Source organism: Girardinichthys multiradiatus, chromosome Y, assembly GCF_021462225.1.
Source record: "Girardinichthys multiradiatus isolate DD_20200921_A chromosome Y, DD_fGirMul_XY1, whole genome shotgun sequence".
Taxonomy (NCBI): Eukaryota; Metazoa; Chordata; class Actinopteri; order Cyprinodontiformes; family Goodeidae; genus Girardinichthys; species Girardinichthys multiradiatus.
The window spans coordinates 2355257-2378346 of NC_061818.1; the positions used below are offsets into that span (position 1 = coordinate 2355257).

General features: G+C 42.3%; 1 protein-coding gene across 3 annotated transcripts; it reads right to left on the reverse strand.

Moving 5' to 3' along the window:
• Positions 1-88: 88 nt before the first annotated feature.
• Positions 89-20227, reverse strand: LOC124864990 (reticulocalbin-1-like). 3 transcript variants are annotated; one of them, XM_047359963.1, is made up of 8 exons: positions 20097-20227; positions 15841-16067; positions 11771-11964; positions 10219-10391; positions 9298-9358; positions 9116-9207; positions 6803-6910; positions 89-256 (listed from the first exon to the last, which is right to left on the reverse strand). In XM_047359963.1, the coding sequence occupies exons 2-8, from the start codon at positions 16056-16058 to the stop codon at positions 149-151; spliced, it is 954 nt and encodes a 317-aa protein (XP_047215919.1). In that variant the 5' UTR covers positions 16059-16067; positions 20097-20227; the 3' UTR covers positions 89-148. The 3 variants fall into 3 exon arrangements, with proteins under 3 accessions (XP_047215919.1, XP_047215918.1, XP_047215921.1); XM_047359962.1 differs by lacking the exon at positions 89-256 and adding an exon at positions 3815-4680; XM_047359965.1 differs by lacking the exon at positions 89-256 and adding an exon at positions 3815-4680 and having other exon boundaries at positions 15841-16130; positions 20097-20136.
• Positions 20228-23090: the final 2863 nt, after the last annotated feature.

The following is a 23090-nucleotide window of genomic DNA, read 5'->3' on the forward strand; positions in this document are numbered from 1 at the left end:
AATGTGAGGTAAATAATGGCTGTTTTTTTACTGACAGACTAGCCAAAGTTGTGTCCAGCTGGTGTGTAGCTGTATTGTCTGTCCTACTTGCCATTGGTCAGTTTAACATCGGCATTCATTGAACTGAGACATATCTGCCAAATCAGTTTCACAGCTCATCATGCTCCTCCACCCTCATGCCTCCATAGTCAGTGATTGTACTCATCTTGATGTAGTCTGTTTTGTCGAAGACTTCTGACAGTGTTAGACGGCCATCCTGATGAGCAGAGCACAGTACAAAAAGAGATTCAGATCCTTTATTTTGAAGTGTGAGGTTTTAAACTTGCTTTCTAAGCCCTTTTGCATAACGTTTAAAAAAAAATGAAATTACTGAATGAAAAGAAATTACTTTTAGGTCATTTGTTTAAATCCACTTGTACAGTTCCTTTCAAAAGTATTCATACCTCATTATACCACAGTACAACCACAACCTTGTATTTTATCGGGTTTATAATTAACCGACACGAAGTAGAGCATAATTTTGAAGTTAAACCCAGTTTGTTGGCTTCTGTTTCTCCACATGCCAACTGAGAACTGACTACAGGATCTCAGTGGAGGTAAGATAAGGGAGGTTTCCTTCGTCTGTCTTCTTACCTTTAAGGAACTTTGTGATTGCTACTGCCTTGTGAAACGGTGCTCCATCATCCACAGATGATCACAAGTTTCTCTTGCAGGAGATCTTGATCCCACTCCTTATCCATGGTAGTGTTCTTGGGCAAAATTGTGAGGAAAGAGGTTCGACTACATTTCAGTTACACTACATGAAACACCTTTCAAATCAGCAAAGACAGAACTATGAGGTGTCTGACAGGTAGGAGAACCAGCTGAGCTGTGGACATGCACACAGTTGTGCTCCCATGCTGGATGTTCCTCCCTGAATCGTCTTGCTCTCTGGACATATTTCTCTGCATTCCCTGTTCAGTTATAAGTTTTTAGTTAGCATGTTTGATAACCTCATTGGATTGAGGTCTAAATGTGTTTGGGAGATCCGTATTCAAGCTTGGACAGTCTACCAACCGGAAGAACCCGGCCTCCTGAATTTTTTTAATGATTAAAAGAGGACAAATTGTTGGTGCAGGTCTTGCTGGCACATCTGTGACCAAGACAGCAAGTCTTTGTGATGTATCAAGAGCCACGGTATCCAGGATAATGTCAGCATACCACCAAGAAGGACGAACCACATCCAACAGGATTAACTGTGGACGCAAGAGGAAGCTGTCTGAAAGGGATGTTCGGGTGCTAACCCGGATTGTATCCAAAAAACATAAAACCACGGCTGCCCAAATCACGGCAGAATTAAATGTGCACCTCAACTCTCCTGTTTCCACCAGAACTGTCCGTCGGGAGCTCCACAGGGTCAATATACACGGCCGGGCTGCTATAGCCAAACCTTTGGTCACTCATGCCAATGCCAAACATCGGTTTCAATGGTGCAAGGAGCACAAATCTTGGGCTGTGGACAATGTGAAACATGTATTGTTCTCTGATGAGTCCATCTTTACTGTTTTCCCCACATCCGGGAGAGTTACGGTGTGGAGAAGCCCCAAAGAAGCGTACCACCCAGACTGTTGCATGCCCAGAGTGAAGCATGGGGGTGGATCAGTGATGGTTTGGGCTGCCATATCATGGCATTCCCTTGGCCCAATACTTGTGCTAGATGGGCGCGTCACTGCCAAGGACTACCGAACCATTCTTGAGGACCATGTGCATCCAATGGTTCAAACATTGTATCCTGAAGGTGGTGCCGTGTATCAGGATGACAATGCACCAATACACACAGCAAGACTGGTGAAAGATTGGTTTGATGAACATGAAAGTGAAGTTGAACATCTCCCATGGCCTGCACAGTCACCAGATCTAAATATTATTGAGACACTTTGGGGTGTTTTGGAGGAGCGAGTCAGGAAACGTTTTCCTCCACCAGTATCACGTAGTGACCTGGCCACTATCCTGCAAGAAGAATGGCTTAAAATCCCTCTGACCACTGTGCAGGACTTGTATATGTCATTCCCAAGACGAATTGACGCTGTATTGGCCGCAAAAGGAGGCCCTACACCATACTAATAAATTATTGTGGTCTAAAACCAGGTGTTTCAGTTTCATTGTCCTACCCCTGTATATATATATATACAGTATATATATATATATACTGTATATATATATATATACAGGGGAGATATATATGTATATATATATATATATATATACATATATGTATATACATATATATATATATACATATATGTATATACATATATATATGTATATATATGTATGTATGTATATGTATATATATATATATATACTATTGGTGGATACTCGTTACCAACCATAACAGCAATAATAATACCGGATAATGTTATTACCCCAGTGCTTTCCTATTTGGCATTGAACAACTGCTGTTCACTTTAAAGATATTTTTATGGAGAACAAACTGGCATCATGTAGGTTGCTGTTCACAAAGTACATTCTACCCAAAAATCACTTTTTAAGACACTTGTAGCTCAGCCATTTTCTCCAATCCCATCTCTCCTTCTTCCCAGATGCCCCAGATCCAGATGAGTTTCCTAGCTTTCACCAGGCCCCCTGAGAGACAATCAAAAGTACATTGAAGACAGATATTTCAGATGATGTTTGAGATTCAGTTCTTACTTTGATCAATTCAACATCACTTTGTGTTCACCACTTTATTACCATCCAAGGTGGATCATAGAGCCGCCTGATCCAAATCCAAGCTAGCTAGGATCAGGGTTGGATCCACTCTTGACAGCTGTAGCAGTGATGAGGTCACTCTGATCTACATGTTTGGAGCTGCCCTGCTTTGAAACATTTCTGGAAGGTTTTAACTGCCTTAAATAAGATTACTGAGTACAAACGGACCCTATATTCTTTAGTTACAATCTTTTATACAGTAGCTTAAAATGGTAAGTTTATTTATTATGAAAGGGGACAAGATCTGGGGTCCTTCCCTGACTCCCAACTTTTTCACTCAGTCATTCATCTGCAGCTTTGTAATGTTACCAGTTTTGAGCTTGAGTGTCGGCCTTCTTTCAGTCCATGATCATGGTGATGCATCCAGCTTGGCCATTAATGGAACCCGCTGGAACTTAATGTCAGATGTAGAAGTTTGAGTCATTCTTTTTTTGCAGTTTTTATAAACTCTTGGTGGTGTTTTTTTATTTTTTGTGCTTTCTTGTTAAAAAAAGGCATTTCAATGAAAATATTTGGAGCAAATACAGACCTCAGGAATCTAATAAATGCTTTGAATAAACAGTAATACAGTCATATTCAATAAATGAGAATATGCTTTTTGATCATTTGTCAGATTAAAAGTACATTTTAAAAATAACCTTTCAGCAGGTATTAAATATACTTTTCAATAAACACTTCTGAATTAAAAGTGTTTTTTATTGGTCTGATGTAATATTCTAATCTTAAATGCCATGAATGTTTTCATTACCTGGAAGCAGAAAGTCCTCATAATTACCAGAAATAAAGGTGTGGAAATAATGTGTCTCGCTAAGTGATGGAGTTACTGAAATAAATTAACGGTTCAACAATATTCTAGTTTAATGAATATGACTGACCAGCTTTAAAGACTCAAATTCTGTCACTGTTTTTAATAGAAATCTGCTCTTATAGCTCCAGCTGACCTCCTTCATGATACAAAAAGATTTTTGGCCTCACATTCTTCAAATGCAGACGAGCTGCTTTAATTAATTATTAAGGCAAAATAAAAATTACACAATACTCCAACGCATTAACACCACCAGTATTTGTACAAAAAAAGAGTTTAATTGTCGGACAATAAAAAGTCAGTAACAAAGTCCATCCCCGGCCTCCTTAATATGCTCTGGTTTTTACCAATAGAACAATTTCTGTCCTTTTTGGTGGCTAAACTTGATAAATTCACGCACATTTATTATATAAGAATAATTCCTCTTTTTGGACAAACAACATAGTTTCCCATCAGAATCCACTTAAATCCAAATTGGACATTATAACCTCAACCTGTTATGTGATAATTTACCGAAGTATTAAAAAATAAACTATAAAAACACAGGAAGGACTGCATATTTCTTCACATTGCCTGTCCTTACATACACAGTATGTGACTGCATCCAGAAACATGTGTCTGTGGAAGCAACAGAGAGGCACCAATCAGAATCTTCAGGCTAAGTTCTGCTCTTCCACCTGCCGTTACTGCATCCACAACAAACAGGTATGTTGTCAGGAAGACCTGGTAGTTCTTAGTATGGTGCATTCACTGATCAGAAGAACGACAGAATTTTCTGGCAGAATACTAGTCAGGGCCGCTCAGGCTGAACATCTGCTGATTCTGGTCACCAACCAATTTCTTGGTGTATCTCTAGTTGCAAAGTTCCATACATGAACAAGGGGACATGATTAAACCATGATCGCAGCATAATTAAGAGTCAAAACTTTACTTTCCAGACTTAAGTGAAACCCATTCTATCCGTAAACCTAATCTAAATATTCCCTTACAAACCCAAACTTCCCAAGGACAGTTCATCAAAGTTCTTCATGTTTCTTTGTTAAATCTTCACCATAATTGGTTGCCTGACTGCCCACAAACATGTTCCAATTACCCAGAATTTCCTTCTTGGTGATTTTCTCGTCCTGTTGTGTGATTACAGCATTTCATCCAAAATTGGTTCATTGGTAGATTAGGAGTAGCAGGAGAAAGGAGCGATGACAAACATAGTGAGAGAAAAAAAGAAGATAATTAGTAATGAAGCTAACCCAATTAAACAATTCCACAATGCTGTGCCTGTTAGAAGAGGTGGGACCAAGTCACAAGTCTTACATCTTTCCAAAGTGTCAAGTCCCAAGTCAGTCATGCCAGTCCCAAGTAGAGTCCAAAACTTTGAGATTTGAACAAAATATTTAACCAAATTTGTAATTTATCAGAGTAACATTTCTAAAATCTGTACACTTTTAAAAAGGTATTGTGTTTGCCAGAACAACCAGCAAAAGGAACCAAACTTTAAAAACATCTGAAAATGCATGTGTTCTTGTAGATGATAAAAACAAACAAAACAGACAATATTTTCAAAACTAAAGAAAATTATCCATAACAAAAAAAGTACAAACCTGCATTTACAATATTAATCAGTAACATCAGATGGTTAAAGTAAATTCAATTATTTCTCCAACTGTGTGAAGGTACTCGTACTCGTCATCTTCCGCTTCATCTGGACCGGGTCGCGGGAGCAGCAGACTTAGCAGAGACGCCCAGACGGCCCTCTCCACAGACACCTCCTCCAGCTCCTCCGGGGGGAGCCCAAGGCGTTCCCAGGCCAGCCGAGAGACATAATCCCTCCTGGGCCGTCCCCTGGACCTCCTCCTGGTGGGACGTGCCTGGAACACCTCCAGAGGAAGGCGTCCAGGAGGCATCCGGTATAGATGCCCGAGCCACCTCAACTGGCTCCTCTCGATGTGGAGGAGCAGCGGCTCAACCTCAAGCTCCTCCCGGATGTCAGAGCTCCTCACCCTATCTCTAAGGGAGTGCCTGGCCACCCTATGGAGGAAGCTAATTTCAGCCTCTTGTATCTGAGATGTTATAAGGCGTGATTATGGCTCTGGTATATGACAGCTTGGTTTGTGGTTCAGGCTCAAAGCAAGGAAGTAAGGAAGGATTCAGCCTGCATGATGTCAACAGGAGGAGGAAACATTGACAAATGGGTTGCGGTGTGGGCGGCACAGTTGCGCAATTGGTAGCACTGTTACCTTGCAGAAAGAAGGTCCTGGGTTTAACTCCTGGCCAGGGGATCTTCTGGATTGAGTTTGCATGTTCTCCCCATGCATGTCTGGGTTCTCTCTGGGTACTCTGGCGCTTTCCCACATTCCAAAAACCTGACTGTTAGGTTAATTGGTCTCTCTCAATTGCCCTTAGGAATGAGTGTGTGCATGGTTGTTTGTCCTCCATGTCTCTGTGTTGCCCTGCAATGGACTGGCGACCTGTCCAGGGTGTACCCTGCCTCTTGCCCACAGATCGTTGGTGATAGGCACAAGCTCCCCTGGGGTATAGATGGTTTGTGCTTCCGTCATTGCATGCCAGGTACGGTTCTACAGTAACACATTGTATGCTTGTCAAATGGTCTAAGTGAAGTAATTTGTCATTGGTGAAAAGGTCCAAGTTAAGTCCAGAGTCTTCAGTGCTTTAATCAAGTCAAGTCAGTCAATTTGTGACTCGATTCCGACTCAATTCCAAGTCACATGACTCAAGTCCACACCTCTGCTTGTCAGCATTGTCCAGACACAGGTTACTGGAATGGGAAATAGATTAAGTTCAATCAAGCAAATTGATTAATAAGGTTCCCTGTAGTTCGGTTTCTGATGTGAGAACACGTGTTCAATAATTCTAACAGTACACAATTCATTTCTTAGATCAAATTAAAAGTAATACTAGTCAGGACTAGTCATGTAATACAGCAGGAGAGGTTGAATAAACTCCTAACAGGTAAGCGTAAAAGGCTTTAAATGGACCATGTTTCATTCATCCCTACAATCAGTGTTTTCAGAGATCACTGCCAGTGTTATTTCAGATGTATTTGTTTAACTATTTGAAGCAGCATCTGATCCCTTGGTCTGTTTGGGTTGACAGAAAGTTCACGGTAGTTAGGGGCTGCACATACAGTTCCTCCAGCTTACCGCAGCTGGAAAAACATGTCTGCCGCCATCGTCAAACCTGCAGAACAACGGTTAAATTATCACCGTTTCTGAGCAATTATGTATCTACCTTGTCTGTGTCCGTCTCATGGATCAGGTGCTTGGCCTCATTGTCAGAATGGTCAATCTCTCCAGGTAAAACCCACCGGGCCACTTCATCGGCATCCAGGTAGCCATCCTGCAACATAAAAACAGAGACAGAACCTTACTGATCCTATGAGTGCATCCAGCTGAACAGAGCTGGACTTGAGTCAGCAGCAGTACAGGAGACTGGTAGCAACAATTCACCAGCAACATACAGGTCCTTCTAAAAAAATTAGCATATTGTGATAAAGTTCATTATTTTCCATAATGTCATGATGAAAATGTAACATTCATATATTTTAGATTCATTGCACACTAACTGAAATATTTCAGGTCTTTTATTGTCTTAATACGGATGATTTTGGCATACAGCTCATGAAAACCCAAAATTCCTATCTCACAAAATTAGCATATCATTAAAAGGGTCTCTAAACGAGCTATGAACCTAATCATCTGAATCAACGAGTTAACTCTAAACACCTGCAAAAGATTCCTGAGGCCTTTAAAACTCCCAGCCTGGTTCATCACTCAAAACCCCAATCATGGGTAAGACTGCCGACCTGACTGCTGTCCAGAAGGCCACTATTGACACCCTCAAGCAAGAGGGTAAGACACAGAAAGAAATTTCAGAACGAATAGGCTGTTCCCAGAGTGCTGTATCAAGGCACCTCAGTGGGAAGTCTGTGGGAAGGAAAAAGTGTGGCAGAAAACGCTGCACAACGAGAAGAGGTGACCGGACCCTGAGGAAGATTGTGGAGAAGGGCCGATTCCAGACCTTGGGGGACCTGCGGAAGCAGTGGACTGAGTCTGGAGTAGAAACATCCAGAGCCACCGTGCACAGGGGTGTGCAGGAAATGGGCTACAGGTGCCGCATTCCCCAGGTCAAGCCACTTTTGAACCAGAAACAGCGGCAGAAGCGCCTGACCTGGGCTACAGAGAAGCAGCACTGGACTGTTGCTCAGTGGTCCAAAGTACTTTTTTCGGATGAAAGCAAATTCTGCATGTCATTCGGAAATCAAGGTGCCAGAGTCTGGAGGAAGACTGGGGAGAAGGAAATGCCAAAATGCCAGAAGTCCAGTGTCAAGTACCCACAGTCAGTGATGGTCTGGGGTGCCGTGTCAGCTGCTGGTGTTGGTCCACTGTGTTTTATCAAGGGCAGGGTCAATGCAGCTAGCTATCAGGAGATTTTGGAGCACTTCATGCTTCCATCTGCTGAAAAGCTTTATGGAGATGAAGATTTCATTTTTCAGCACGACCTGGCACCTGCTCACAGTGCCAAAACCACTGGTAAATGGTTTACTGACCATAGTATCACTGTGCTCAATTGGCCTGCCAACTCTCCTGACCTGAACCCCATAGAGAATCTGTGGGATATTGTGAAGAGAACGTTGAGAGACTCAAGACCCAACACTCTGGATGAGCTAAAGGCCGCTATCGAAGCATCCTGGGCCTCCATAAGACCTCAGCAGTGCCACAGGCTGATTGCCTCCATGCCACGCCGCCATGAAGCAGTCATTTCTGCCAAAGGATTCCCGACCAAGTATTGAGTGCATAACTGTACATGATTATTTGAAGGTTGATGTTTTTTGTATTAAAAACCCTTTTCTTTTATTGGTCGGATGAAATATGCTAATTTTGTGAAATAGGAATTTTGGGTTTTCATGAGCTGTATGCCAAAATCATCCGTATTAAGACAATAAAAGACCTGAAATATTTCAGTTAGTGTGCAATGAATCTAAAATATATGAATGTTAAATTTTCATCATTACATTATAGAAAATAATGAACTTTATCACAATATGCTAATATTTTGAGAAGGACCTGTACAGTTCACTTAAAGGGTAAGTGAACTGTATTTTAACAAAACATTGGTAGATTGGTTGTTACTATGATGAGGTTCGAGACATTGTTAATAACGACTGCTGAGGGCATTGAGAGCTGTGATTGTGGGAGGTACAAAGCTTTTTCTGAGGAGAGACATTCTGAAGCCTGTATCTACGATCAGAGGAGCGTGGAATATGAATGTAGAGGTTGATGACAGGCGTGACTCTACAAGTCTCCAAAGATCATCAGCCTGAAAAGCACTCAAGATTAACAACTAACTATTAGCAGTATTCTAGACAAGGTGTCTGTTTACTGACAGTTTTTCTTCCACTTCATAATTATAAATGACTATGTGTTGGTCTATCACATAAAATCTTGATACATGGAAGTTTTTAAAACATAATAAATGTTAAAAGGTAGAAATAGTCCGGATTCCTCTAAAAGACACTGAATGTTCATTTGTCTAAGCTCTCACCTTGTTGACATCTCTGAACTCTACAAAGTGTTTCTTCTCAGTCTGGACCCAGTCAGGCTCCGTTTCGCCGTCCTCTGGTGTGAACATATCACCTGGTGAGGGAAAACATTATGAACACATGTACGACAGACTGGTTCCAGTACAGAGGTTACTGGTCGGCTGGAAAGATAGGACTGACTCACCAATATATTCATTAAGGTTGATCTTTCCATCACCATTCTTATCAATGTCTTCTATAGTTTCCTGTTGAGAAAATAAAGAGCTTTTCTTTGGACTTTATATTACATAATTTAGAATACTCTGAATATTAGCTTGACTTCTGTAGAAATTTTCTAACACTTTTTTTCTAACTGATAAGGTCAATATGTAACAGCATATATTAATGTATGCACTAATCAGCCATAGCATTATGATCAACTGAATACAGCCGAGTCATTTCTCCATTTTCTGATGCCTGGTTCACACAGCAGGATTTTATGCCAATTTTTGACCCAATCTTCCCCTTTCGACATGCCCCGAACATCATGATGGCTCCTAAGATAATCTAAAAAGATTTTCCTGCTGTGTGTTAAGAGTGATCTAATATTCTCGGAAGGACGTTGGGACGGGCTAACCTCAAATCTAGGATATTCAACATGTTGGATTGTCTTGGTCCATATCCTACTGTGTGGGGTGTTCCCCGAGGACAATCGAGTACGCAGCCTGTTGAATGAGATGTGTAGCCAATCAGAAAGCGAGATGATGGAAACACAAAAGGGAATTACTCTGAACTCACGTTTGCTCTCGAGAGATTTTAAGAGATTTCCTGACTGACATCTGAATGTTCTTCAATGAAATCTGTTCCGGTGTGGTGTGTTGGCCGTATGACTGGACCCCACACACAGTAGGATCCCGAACCAGAGGACTGGTTCTGGATCAGCTCTCACCAATTTAGGGCAAATTCCCACGTACTATATTTACCACACCCTCAAACCTGTGATGGTCAACAAATGTTCTAGTTTAGCATGTCTGTTTACCAGATAAACAGATCAGGCATTTATATTTATAGATCTGCCTTTTTAGAATGGCTCGAATTACTTTTAACTTTGAGGAGCAGACTCTACCTGCACCACCATGTCTTTCATATAGTCGAACTCCTCAGGATGAAGGAAGGCAGTGAACTCCTCACGCGTAGCAATACCATCACCATCTTTGTCAGCTGCCTTGAAGCGTCTTTCATCCCGGGCCAGCATGGATTTATACGTGTGCTTGTCTTCAATGTCATCGAAGTCCTCACCTGGAGAGAAAATAGGCTTTTTCAGCACTCTCAGCAAACTTTGGGGCTCGAGGTGTCCTTCTAGTATGCCATCATTGTGTGCTTACTGAGGAGTCCTTACACATCAGAGTAAGCTATTCAGTGGGGAAAATAATTTGATACACTACAGATTTGACAAGGTTTCCCACTTAGAAATAAAATTGAGAGGTCTGTAATGTTTATTGTAGGTAAACTTCAACTGTGAGAGAGTGAATCTAAACACGACGCCAGAACAATGACATCGTGTAATATTTCAATAATTAATTTGCATTTTGTTGCATATTTGATACAAATGACAAATATAACAGAAGTTTTGGAACAGAATCCTTTGTTCACAATTCCAGATATCAGACGTTTCCTGTAGTTCTTGATGAGGTTTGCACACCCTGCAGCAGGGATTTTGGACCACTTCTCCATACAGATCTTCTCCAGATCCTTCAGGTTTCAGAGCTGCTGCTGCTGGGCAATACAGACTTTCAGCTCCCTCCAAACAGTTTCTAGTAGGTTCAGGTCTGGAGACTGGCTAGGCCACTCCAGGACCGTTAAATGCTTCTTACGTAGCCATTCCTTAGTTGCCCTGTCTGTGTTCTGGGTCGTTATCATGCTGGAAGACCCAGCCACGACCCATCTTCAGTGCCCTTACTGAGGGAAGGAGGTTGTTGGCCAAAATCTCCTGATACATGGCCCCATCCATCCTCCCCTCAATACGGCACAGTCGTCCTGTCCCAGTTGCAGAAAAGCATCCCCAAAGAATGATGTTTCCACCTCCATGCTTCACAGTAGGGAAGGTGTTCTTGGAATTGTACTCATGCTTCTTCCTCCAAAGACAGCGAGTGGAGTTTTTACCAAAAAGCTCTATTTTTGTCTCATCAGACCACATGACCTTCTCCCATTCCTCCTCTGGATCATCCAGATGGTCACTGGCAAACTTCAGACAAGCCTGGACAAGTGCTAGCTTGAGCAGGGGGACCTAGCATGTGGTGCAGGACTTTAATCCATGGCAGCATAGTGTGTTACCAATGGTAACCTTTGTGACTGTGACCCCAGCTCTCTTCAGGTCATTGTCCATTTTGTCCCTGATGTCCTTAGACAGCTCTTTGGCTTTCTCATTGTGGAGAGGTTAGAGTCTGATTAATTGAGTGGACAGGTGTGTTTTAGACAGGTAACAAGTTCAAACCAGTGCAGGTAATACAGGTAATGACAGGAGTATAGGGGGGCTTCTTAAGAGGAACTTACAGGTCTGAGAGAGCCAGAATTCTTGCTGGTTGGTAGGTGATCAAAAACTTAATTCGTGCAATAAAGTGAACTTACAATGCAAATTACAGCTGGAAAAGAATGACATGTTCCACACTATGAATTACCAAGATAGTAGCCATAGGTAGTGTTCTTATACTCCTCCCAGGCAATCTTGTCATTCTTGTTCCCATCGTAGTCCTTCCAGTGCTTGTTCACATTTTCTTCAATGTACCTCCTCTGCCTATGTTTGATCCATTTGTGTAGCTCTGAGTGGGTGATGTATCCATCCTTGTCAGTGTCAATGCGGTCCACAATCTTTCTATAGAGATGAAGTCAGAGTTACATCCAAACCTAACAGTCCTTCACATTAACAGTAACAAAAACAGAACAGAGACAATGATCGAAAACTCCTTGAACCGCCATCTTAATGTGGTGGAGGGGTTTGACTGCTCGAATGATCCTAGAGGCTATGTTGTCTAGGGCTTAAATGCACCTGGTAGGTCTCTCCCATGGCAAACAGGCTCTAGGTGACGTGTCAGACAAAGAGCGGTTCAAGTCACGGATTGTCCATAATGAACACCATGTTCAAGCAAAAGGGTGTCCATCAGTGCACTTGGCACCAGGACACTCTAGGCAGGAGGTCGATGATCGATTTTGATGTCGTGTTGTCAGATCTTCGGCCGCATGTTTTGGACACTCAGGTGAAGAGAGGGGCTGAGCTGTCCACTGATCACCACCTTGTGGTGAGTTTGATCCGCTGGAAGAGTAGAAAGCTGGACAGACTTGGCAGGCCCACACGCATAGTGAGGGTCTGCTGGAACGTCTGGCAGAGACCTCGGCAAGGGATGTATTCAACTCCCACCAGGGGATGCTGGAGACCATGTTCTCCACGTCTATTGTCAATGCCGCTGCCCGTAACTGCAGCCGTAAGGTCTGCGGTGCCTGTCGCAGCGGCACTCCCCAAACCCGATGGTGGACACCGGCAGTAAAGGACACTGTCAACCTGAAAAAGGAGTCCTATCGGCTGTGGTTGGCTTGTGGGATTCCTGAGGCAGCTGACGGGTGCCGTGAGGATAAGCGTGCCGCAGCTCGGACTGTGGCAGAGGCAAAAACTCGGGCCTGGGAGGAGTTTGGTGAGGCCGTGGAGAAGGACTACTGGTTGGCCTCGAACGATTCTGGCAAACCATCCGGCGCCTCAGGAGGAGGAAGCAGTGCTTCGCCAACACTGTGTACAGTGGAGGTGGGAAGCTGCTGACCTCGACTGGGGACATTATCGGACAGTGGAAGGAGTACTTTGCAGATCTCCCCAATCCTGCCATCATGTGTTCCCTGGTGGAAGCAGAGGCTGGGGACTCAGGGTTGGACTCTTTCATCACCCAGGGTGAAGTCACTGAGTTGTTTAAAAAGCTCCGCGGTGGCAGTCGGGGGTCGATGAGATCCGCCCTGAGTACCATAAGTCTCTGGATGTTGTTGGGCTGTCATGATTGACACTCCTCTTCAACATTGCATGGCGGTCGGGGACAGTGCCTCTGGACTGGCAGACTGGGATAGTGGTCCCCCCTTCATAAGAAGGGTGACCAGAGGGTGTGTTCCAACTACAGGGGGATCACATTCCTCAGCCTCCCTGGCAAGGCCTATACCAGGGTATTAGAGAGGAGAGTCCGGCCGATAGTCGAACCTCGGTTTCAGGAGGAGCAGTGTGGTTTTCGTCCCGACCGTGGAACATTGGACCAGCTCTACTCCCTCTACAGGGTACTCGAGGGTTCATGGGAGTTTGCCCAACCGGTCCACATGTGTTTTGTGGACCTGGAGAAAGCATTCGACTGTGTCCCTCGTGGGGCCCTGTGGGGGGTACTCCAGTATAGAATCGCAGGCCCTTTATTAGGGGCCATCCGGTCTCTGTACAAGTGGAGCAGGAGTTTGGTCTGCATTGCCGGCACTAAGTCGGACCTGTTCCCGGTGCATGTTGGACTGCAGGGCTGCCCTTTGTCACCGGTCCTGTTCATAACTTTTATGGACAGGATTTCTAGGCGCAGTCAAGGGCTAAAGGGGGTCTGGTTTGGGGACCAGTGGATTTCGTCTCTTCTTTTTGTGGATGATGTGGTCCTGCTGGCCCCGTCTAGCCAAGACCTACAGCATGCGCTGGGGTGGTTCACAGCCAAGTGAGAAGCGGCTGGGATGAAGATCAGCTCCTCCAAGTCCGAGGCCATGGTTCTCGACCGGAAAAGGGTGGGTTGTCCTCTTCAGGTTGGAGGGGAGTTCCTGCCTCAAGTGGAGGAGTTCAAGTATATCAGGGTCTTGTTCACGAATGAGGGAAGAATGGAGCGGGAGATCAACGAACAGATCGGTGCGGCTGCCGCAGCAATGGGGGCACTGTGCCGGTCCGTTGTGGTCAAGAGAGAGCTGAGCAGAAAAGCAAAGCTCTCGATTTACCGGTCGGTCTACGTTCCTACCCTCACCTATGGGCATGAACTTTGGGTCATGACCGAAAGAAAGAGATACTGTATACAAGCGGCTGAAATGAGCTTCCTCCGTAGGGTGGCCGGGCACTCCATTAGAGAAAGGGTGAGGAGCTCGGCCATCCGAGAGGGGCTTGGAGTAGAGCCGCTGCTCCTCCACATCGAGAGGAGCCAGTTGAGGTGGCCTGGGCCTCTATACCGGATGCCTTCCTCGGGAGGTGTTCCAGTCACGTCCCACCAGGAGGAGGCCCAGGGGATGGCCCAGGACGCGCTGGAGGGACTATGTCTCTCGGCTGGCCTGGAAACGCCTTGGGCTCCCCCTGGAGGAGCTGGAGGAGGTGTTTGGGGAGAGGGAAGTCTGGGTGTCTCTGCTGAGTCTGCTGCCCCCGCGATCTGGATAAAGCGGAAGACGACGACGAGTTTTTTGGCTGTTTTAACCACATTTTTCATGAAAGTCACTTCTTCTTACAACACTATGTAAAATCACTTAAAGTAGAAATTTCACATGCTGGTCAATAATTTTACAGAAGTCCTTCTTCCTGACATTAGATTGAACTGAAATAATCGTTTAGTCTGTGGTGATGTTGTTATGATTGTCCGAACATGGAGGTTAAAACATTTTATTTACATAGGTATACATCATGTCCAATAGTGAACTTTAAAATAGTAATCTTATTTTGTGTCTTTAGACATTAACCTATTGTTGGGATTTTCTCCTTAGAAATGTTCTCCTTTTTCTCAGTACATGTTGGTGACCTTGAGCACCAACTGCTTCCATCCAGATTAACTGGTGTTTATGAACTGACTCTACCTGTAATACGAAAACAACACGGGTTAAAAAAATAAAATAAAATCTATTTTACTTGATGGCTAGTGTGGTGTGGTAAAAAATTGGTTGATCAGGGCCGGATTATGTAATCGCAGCATCAAAGAAGTCCAACTCAAAGTTTGCTGTACAACTCTGCTCACCATCTGGTCATGCTTGTTAGGTTTTAAATAAGAATCCAGCATGGCAACAAGATATTTTAATTGTCAGAACTGTTTGATATTTTTCCTATTCATCAGATCAGGCCCTTAAAAAAGAATCTGAGAAAATTAAGCTTCCTGAAAACAAAAGGATAACAGGCAGGCCTACAAACACTTAGAGATGCACTGATCAGGCATTCCCTGCCCGTTCCCGATTTTATTTGAGGTCTGACCCACTGATGGTCTATAAATACATCATTTCATCAATTCCCTGGAGTCAATGGTTTTCTGTTCAGTACTCAGTAAGTAAAGAAGAAAATGTCTAAAGAAAACCACCTTCCTTATGTAATATCCATTTTTAAGCTGTCATTTTTTAGCACAATCTTGGAGCGTTTGGTGGACAATCTTTTGCTGCCATCAACATGGCCTTTATAATAAATGTTGTCACTTATTATATATGGAATTTAAACAATTTCCTAATCATTAAATTCTGCTCTCAGTTAGAAATAACCAGGCTGATCAAATGAGCCTTGCTGTGTTACTGTGTACTGTTTAGTGCTGTAAAATTAAAGGACTCTTTCTTGAATTAGTTACCAACTACAATCATAGTAACCTGAACCTTTGCTCTTTCACTAAATGGTAAATCTCAGTTGTTTTTGTAACAAGTCTAAAATAACAAAGTAAGAACAAAATTAGGTATGACAGTAAATAGTTACAAGCTTACTTATTAATGATTGTTTTCCTACAGAACCAGTAATCTAAGAACCTACGCCAGCCTTCCTTTACTCTCCTCAGGGGTCAGCTGGTCAAAGGTCTTGGCTTCGTCTTCGCCCAGGAAGGCCTCATGGTCATACTGGTAGTTCTGACTATCGTCGTGGACATGGTCACTCAGATCAGCCTGGTGATGGACACGCTTCTCCTGAGCAGGAACAGCAAAGGCAACAGCAGCCAGGAAGTAGAGGTATGCCAGTGAACTCAGCAGCATCATGGCTGATTTCTGGGGACCGAGGTGGAGGCATTAATTTAAAGAGGTGAAAGTAAGATGATCACAAAGCCGTTCCTGATAAAGATGTGGGAAAATATTACTTCATTATTAGCATAACTCAGTCAGCATTGTGATAAAACTTGTGTTTTGTGTCAAGCATATACACTATATTGCCAAAAGTATTTGTCTAATTTTACATGTACACGATGATGACAACCTATTTGTATTCTATAAGGTCCTGTTTGTTGATGGACCCACTGTTTTAAGCAATAGAAACTTTAACTATTCTGTGAACATCTTCCAAGGTTTAGGAGAGTGTTCATAGTTACATGAGAAAACCAGAACTGCAGCCTCTGCTCTAATTTATCTCAAAGGTGTTGCAGACAGCTGAGGTCAGGACTCTGCAGGCCAGTCGGGTTTCTCCAAACCAAACTTCATACACCTGCAGCCATTGTAGTGATCGGAACACCAGAATTGATGTGGTACTGTGACCCAATACGTTTGGCCATATAGTGCATCTAGTACACACAATGTCTAAAAACAACAAGTGACTTTTTATAGCATGTAATTGTTTTATAAAAAATAAATAAAGCAAAATGGGGGAAATCCATCCAGCACACTCTAGAACCAACTTCAGAACCTTTAGTTTGAGTAATCTTTATTTAGGATCTCATCAGTCTCTAATAAAAGGTGGAGAGGAAGTTTGGCCTGTCTTTAAGTCAAGTTTATTTATATAGCGCTTTCAGCAACAAGGTAGGTGCAGGCCCCAGTAGTGAGGCTAATGAAATAGATCCCTCTGTGGATGCCATTAATGCCCACCCCCATAGCCCTACTTGTACATGTCATGAAAATGTTATAGGTGAGAGTCTCCAAGTTGCACAATGAAATTGGGGCCCAGGCTGCCATGGTACCATGGAGATGTCTACTTTTAAGGCTAGCCTTAAAATCTTCCTTTTTGATAAAGCTTATAGTTACAGGGGTTGGACAATGAAACTGAAACACCCGGTTTTAGACCACAATACTTTATTAGTATGGTGTAGGGCCTCCTTTTGCGGCCAATACAGCGTCAATTCATCTTGGGAATGACATATACAAGTCCTGTACAGTGGTCAGAGGGATTTTAAGCCATTCTTCTTGCAGGATAGTGACCAGGTCACTACGTGATACTGGTGGAGGAAAACGTTTCCTGACTCGCTCCTCCAAAACACCCCAAAGTGGCTCAATAATATTTAGATCTGGTGACTGTGCAGGCCATGGGAGATGTTCAACTTCACTTTCATGTTCATCAAACCAATCTTTCACCAGTCTTGCTGTGTGTATTGGTGCATTGTCATCCTGATACACGGCACCGCCTTCAGGATACAATGTTTGAACCATTGGCTGCAGATGGTCCTCAAGAATGGTTCGGTAGTCCTTGGCAGTGATGTGCCCATCTAGCACAAGTATTGGGCCAAGGGAATGCCATGATATGGCAGCCCAAACCATCAGTGATCCACCCCCATGCTTCACTCTGGGCATGCAACAGTCTGGGTGGTACGCTTCTTTGGGGCTTCTCTCTCCCGGATGTGGGGAAAACAGTAAAGATGGACTCATCAGAGAACAATACATGTTTCACATTGTCCAAAGCCCAAGATTTGCGCTCCTTGCACCATTGAAACCAACGTTTGGCATTGGCATGAGTGACCAAACGTTTGCCTATAGCAGCCCGGCCGTGTATATTGACCCTGTGGAGCTCCCGATGGACAGTTCTGGTGGAAACAGGAGAGTTGAGGTGCACATTTAATTCTGCCGTGATTTGGGCAGCCGTGGTTTTATGTTTTTTGGATACAATCCGGGTTAACACCTGAACATCCCTTTCAGACAGCTTCCTCTTGCGTCCACAGTTAATCCTGTTGGATGTGGTTCGTCCTTCTTGGTGGTATGCTGACATTACCATGGATACCGTGGCTCTTGATACATCACAAAGACTTGCTGTCTTGGTCACAGATGCGCCAGCAAGACGTGCACCAACAATTTGTCTTCTTTTGAACTCTGGTATGTCACCCATAATGTTGTGTGCATTTCAATATTTTGAGCAAAACTGTGCTCTTACCCTGCTAATTGAACCTTCACACTCTGCTCTTACTGGTGCAATGTGCAATCAATGAAGACTGGCTACCAGGCTGGTCCAATTTAGCCATGAAACCTCCCACACTAAAATGACAGGTGTTTCAGTTTTATTGTCCAACCCCTGTAGAGTGTCTTTGGTAATCCTGAGCTGTCCCTGTAGTTATGCTGCTATAGGCTTAGGCTGCTGGAGGACATAATGACCACTTTCACCCTCTCGCTAGATCTGTTCTTTCTTTCTAGGTGAAACGACTAAAGGAGCTACATCCATTAACATTTACTTTTCCTTCCCATAGAAAGTACTCCTGGATCAGTGCTTCTTTGTTCTCTTTGTGTCTCTGCTCTGTTCTCTCAAACCACCAGTCGGTCGTGGCAGATGGCTGCTCACACTGAGCCTGGTTCTGCTGGAGGTTTCTTCCTGTTAAAAGGGAGTTTTTCCTCTCCACTGTCGCTACATGCATGCTCAGTATGAGGGATTGCTGCAAAGTCAACGCCAGTGACTGTCCACTGTCTCTACATGCTCATCCGGGAGGAGTGAATGCTGCAAGTCACTGACTGGATGCAATCTGCTGGGTTTCCTTAGACAGAAAAACATTTTATCCAATTTGAATAAATAACTAAATCTGACTGAACTGTTCAATGGTTAGGATTAATTGGAATGTATGAACCTGACTTTTGTGAAGTGCCTTGAGACAACATGTGTTGTGAATTGGCACTATATAAATAAACTGAATTGAATTCAATTGACTTGGGTTATCCTGAGCTATCTCTGTAGTTACGCTGCTATAGGTTTAAGCTCCTGGAGGACATGATGACCACTTTCCCTCATTCTGCCATGTTCTCCTACTACTCTCCAATTTTGCATTATTTGATGTTATTTCAGCTTTTAACTCTATGTTCTCTCTCTGTTTTTTCACTTTCTACAAGCTACACTTGGCCTGGCTTTGTGTTTAGCTGTGGTACCTTCCTGGAAGGGGGCATCAGTTGAGCTGCTGCCGCCAACAACTTAATGTTCTCCTTCTACTGATGATACACTTGGCCCTGTCCTTCAGTGTTTAACCCTGTCCCTCCTAGACATAGCTACTGGCTGAGCTTTTGATCTACATAAACTTCATAAGCAAACTGAACTGAATAAAAAGTTAAGACAGTCAGCTGTAAATACCAGAAAACCATGGTGATCTTTACTCAGGGTTACACTGTGAGAATCTCAACCCAGACTATGTCTCCTAGATAAGACTTCATTGAATGAAAGGGCCCTGCTCTGACTGCAAGTGCATATCATCACCTGCTTACCACCATGCTTGAGAGATGGCATAAAGTTTATTTTATTAATATGCTCACTTTGCTGTTCACCAAATCTTTAAAATATGCCCCGACACTTCCACCTTCGTTTTACTAATTTGAAAGACATTTTTTAAATGTGTTTTTGGGTTTAGGTTAAGCTTTTGCTGTAAAAAACTCAAAACTATCCTGCTGATGTTCATGCATAACTGATATTTGCCACTGCAAGTTGGTGGGTGGAATTGCATCTCATGATCATTACTGAACATACAACTTAATGCTTCTGACCATCTAGCAGAACTCCATTTTATATAAATATGTTCATACTTGATCAGTTATCAATGCATTTAAACAACTAATGCTTAAAAACACACCACTGAGAAAACGAGTCTAAATCCCAAGAAAAGTTTCTCTGACCAGACAGAAAAACAGTGTGAGCCCTATTTAAGGCCCTTCTTGGGTCCTGGAAGATGATTGTTCAGCAGACTGGCAGCAGACTGAGAAAGCCTCAGTTTTCTGAATCCCTTAAATTTGCATCATTAAACACTCAGGCTTCCTGCCTGCTGGAAACTCCCCACTAAATGCACGCAGTGTAATAACGGAACAATAAGAGCTTCAAGCTGTAGTATCTTCAACAAACTTTTAAAAACTCACCGGCTTTTGACAGCTACACAGTACTTCTCCCACAGCAGCGCTCACCGAACAAAGGTCCGCGTTGGCGTTTTGCTTCTTTAAATAACAAAACAAAGGGGCGGATCTTGTTCTATAGATAACCAATTACCGACCCCTTGAAGAAAGTCTTAACCAATAGAAAGTGGCATAAAGCGGGAAAATATTTCATGAAACTTTCGTATTGGCTAGATACCGCCACGTTGTCACGCACCCCACGTCAGACTTACAGTTCTCCCATTTGTGCATCCTTCACTTCCCTCCTTAAATCTTCCCTTGCAGAATTCCAGAAGCACTGTTCCATTTAGTTAAAGGCTGTTTTGGTAATATCCCAATTCCCAAATTCAATTCTTAGTCTTGATGGAATGAATATACTAAAGGATACATGTAATAATATCTTTTTGAGAAAAAAATGTAATACATTTTTTATATCCTAACCGAAGATCCTCTCCTCTTAAAATAAGATTATCCAAACACTGAGATTCGTGAGGTCCACTTTAAAACGATAAATTATATATTTATCTCTCCAGTCAGTTCATTTGATCTAGATTCAAATTAGATGTAGGGAACTGTCACCTGTGTGAGCAACAAGAAGAATCAGCTGAACATTTATTCTATCATTGTAATATAATTCCAAATCTATGGAAATCAATTCATCATTGGTTGTGCTCCAGATCCATAAAATGTAGATGTCTTCTCTCCCTCTGATGTAAAATTTGTAATTATAAACCAAGACAAACACACTGAATTTATAATTAACAAAATCATTATTGCAAAATTCTTTATACATAAATGTCGTCCAACACCCCCACATTAAAAATTGTTGCATTAAAAAATGAATTAAATTTGCCTACTCTAACTTTAAAAACAATATCCACTACCAAGGCAAGAACACTTTGTAACTTTCTCTTGGAGTGTAATTCTTAACAACCCCATAAAGCATTTACTATGTACCTATAAGAATTCTGCTACTGTGAAAATTGTTATACTCTCCCTTTTGCTTGGTTCCCTGACTTTTCCTATAGTTATTTCAATTCTCAATATAGATATGTATTTTATAGAATATAAAAATTGCATTTGTGTCATCACAGTCTATGCAACCTCAATACAATGCCAAGATCCAATATCATATTCATGTCCATATAATTTCTTATATTTTGACTTATAGATATTTTTGACTCATAATGATTGTGAAAGCTTTGTAATCTTTTTTCTATGTTATTGTACTATTTCTTTTCTATAACTCCTCCCATTCTTGGTGGAGATGGGCATGTTTTATTCATAATCTATATTTCATTCTGAGTGTAGTCTATGTTTTACTGTTGCTAATAAAAATACAACAAAAAAATCTTTCCCTGCCGACTGTCCCTCCCAGCAGGACACAAGGATCACTGGAAAGGAGGGCTAAGTGAAGTAAACTCAATGTTCAGTGATAAAAACTTTCACTTCATTCTAAGACATCACAATCATATAGACAATTACAGTCTAATTCATCCCTCATTATAATCACATGCACCCTACTGTACTCAGGTAAAATTCAGTTTATAATGCTAATTGGTAGAAAGTTATGATGAAAAAATGATTGCAAACTGTAATATGTTCCCTAAAAATAGACATTGATTGCCATCGTGATAAATTGCAGTCCATAGTTAGGCAGCTTTAATGTTTCAAGAATGAGCCTCTTAGCTGTGGAGACAAATTTCAACTAACATTTATGAGCCAGCTGTGAAAAATATGAAGTACTTATTGATGTTATGGTCTGTTTATGTTTCAGTACAAGTGTAAAACAAATACGGTATGAATTTTATTTTATTTTCTGTGATGTATTTAGTTTTTGAATAGTCAGGGAAAAAACAAAAAATAGGTCTTAACTGTACCCAGTCTACCCTACTGTCCATCGGATAGAACAGAGAGTGCAGATACACTATGTGTGCACAATTATGTGGCAAGTGAGCATTTTCACCATATATCAGTTTTGTGCCTATTTTCTACCTCCAACCTTTGGAAATCAGGTGATGTGTATTTATGTAATTAGAGAGGGTGTGGCATAATGACATCAACACCGGTTATCATTGTGTCCATACTAGCAGTTTGTAAGAGGTCTTTCAGAGGGATGTAGCACTCTTGAAACTGGCAAAACACTGGGGCGTGATCAAAGAACCAGCAAATGTTTTGTCTCAAATAGTCAACAGGTTCACGGCAAACATGTTGAGGGTGAAAAACACAAAGGAACTGCCAAAAATCAGAGAAGAATCAAACATGAAGTTACCAGGAACTCATTCTCCTGCAATGCCATCATTAGAGACAATGCCAAGGTAAGCAGGGCTGAAACTATACCAACTCTGAAGAAAACACATACTTTAAGTTCAAACATTAAGACTGGGCCAAAATATTTCTGAATATAGATATTTCACAGGTGTTATGGACTGATGAGATGAGGTTGACTCTTGACGGGCCAGATGGATGTGTCCATGGCTGGATCACTAGGTGGTACAGAGATCCACTACGACTCGGACACAAGCAAGGTGGAGGTAAGTTACTGGTATGGGCAGAAATCTTTCTTTGTTAATTTTCAGTCGTGCGTTTCTAATTCTCACTGTAACAGATAAACAAAAACAAGTGAGAAGTGAAAATGTAATTTTACCATGTTGTTGCCTAATAATTCTAAACACAACTAGCTGTCCAATAAATGTGCACAAAGATAGTCTCGTAAGAAAGCTCATTTTTATGTAGTTAAACATTCAAGTCTGAGGTATTAACATTATGGATTGGCTGAGTTGTGCACTGATAAAATTAATCCCTAATGCACACATTGCATCTAGTTGTAGCAATAGTTTCTTTGATGGCTTTGTCCTGAACAGACACAGTTAAGCACAGAATCTCTGGACCAGATGTAGCTTTAATGGATAGAATTATCAAGAGAACATGAAGTTAATGGAAGCACAAAGTAGCAGAGGGAAAAAAGTGGACAGTATGTTC

Bases quoted from the DNA above. Each gene is read 5' to 3' on its own strand.
- LOC124864990 (XM_047359963.1), bottom strand. From the start codon at position 16,058: ATGATGCTGCTGAGTTCACTGGCATACCTCTACTTCCTGGCTGCTGTT. The intron at 10,392-11,770 runs GTAATTCATAGT...TTTTCTCTCCAG, and splicing joins TACCTATGGCTACTATCTTG to GTGAGGACTTCGATGACATT. The intron at 9,208-9,297 runs GTGAGTCAGTCC...TTCCCTCACCAG, and splicing joins CAACCTTAATGAATATATTG to GTGATATGTTCACACCAGAG.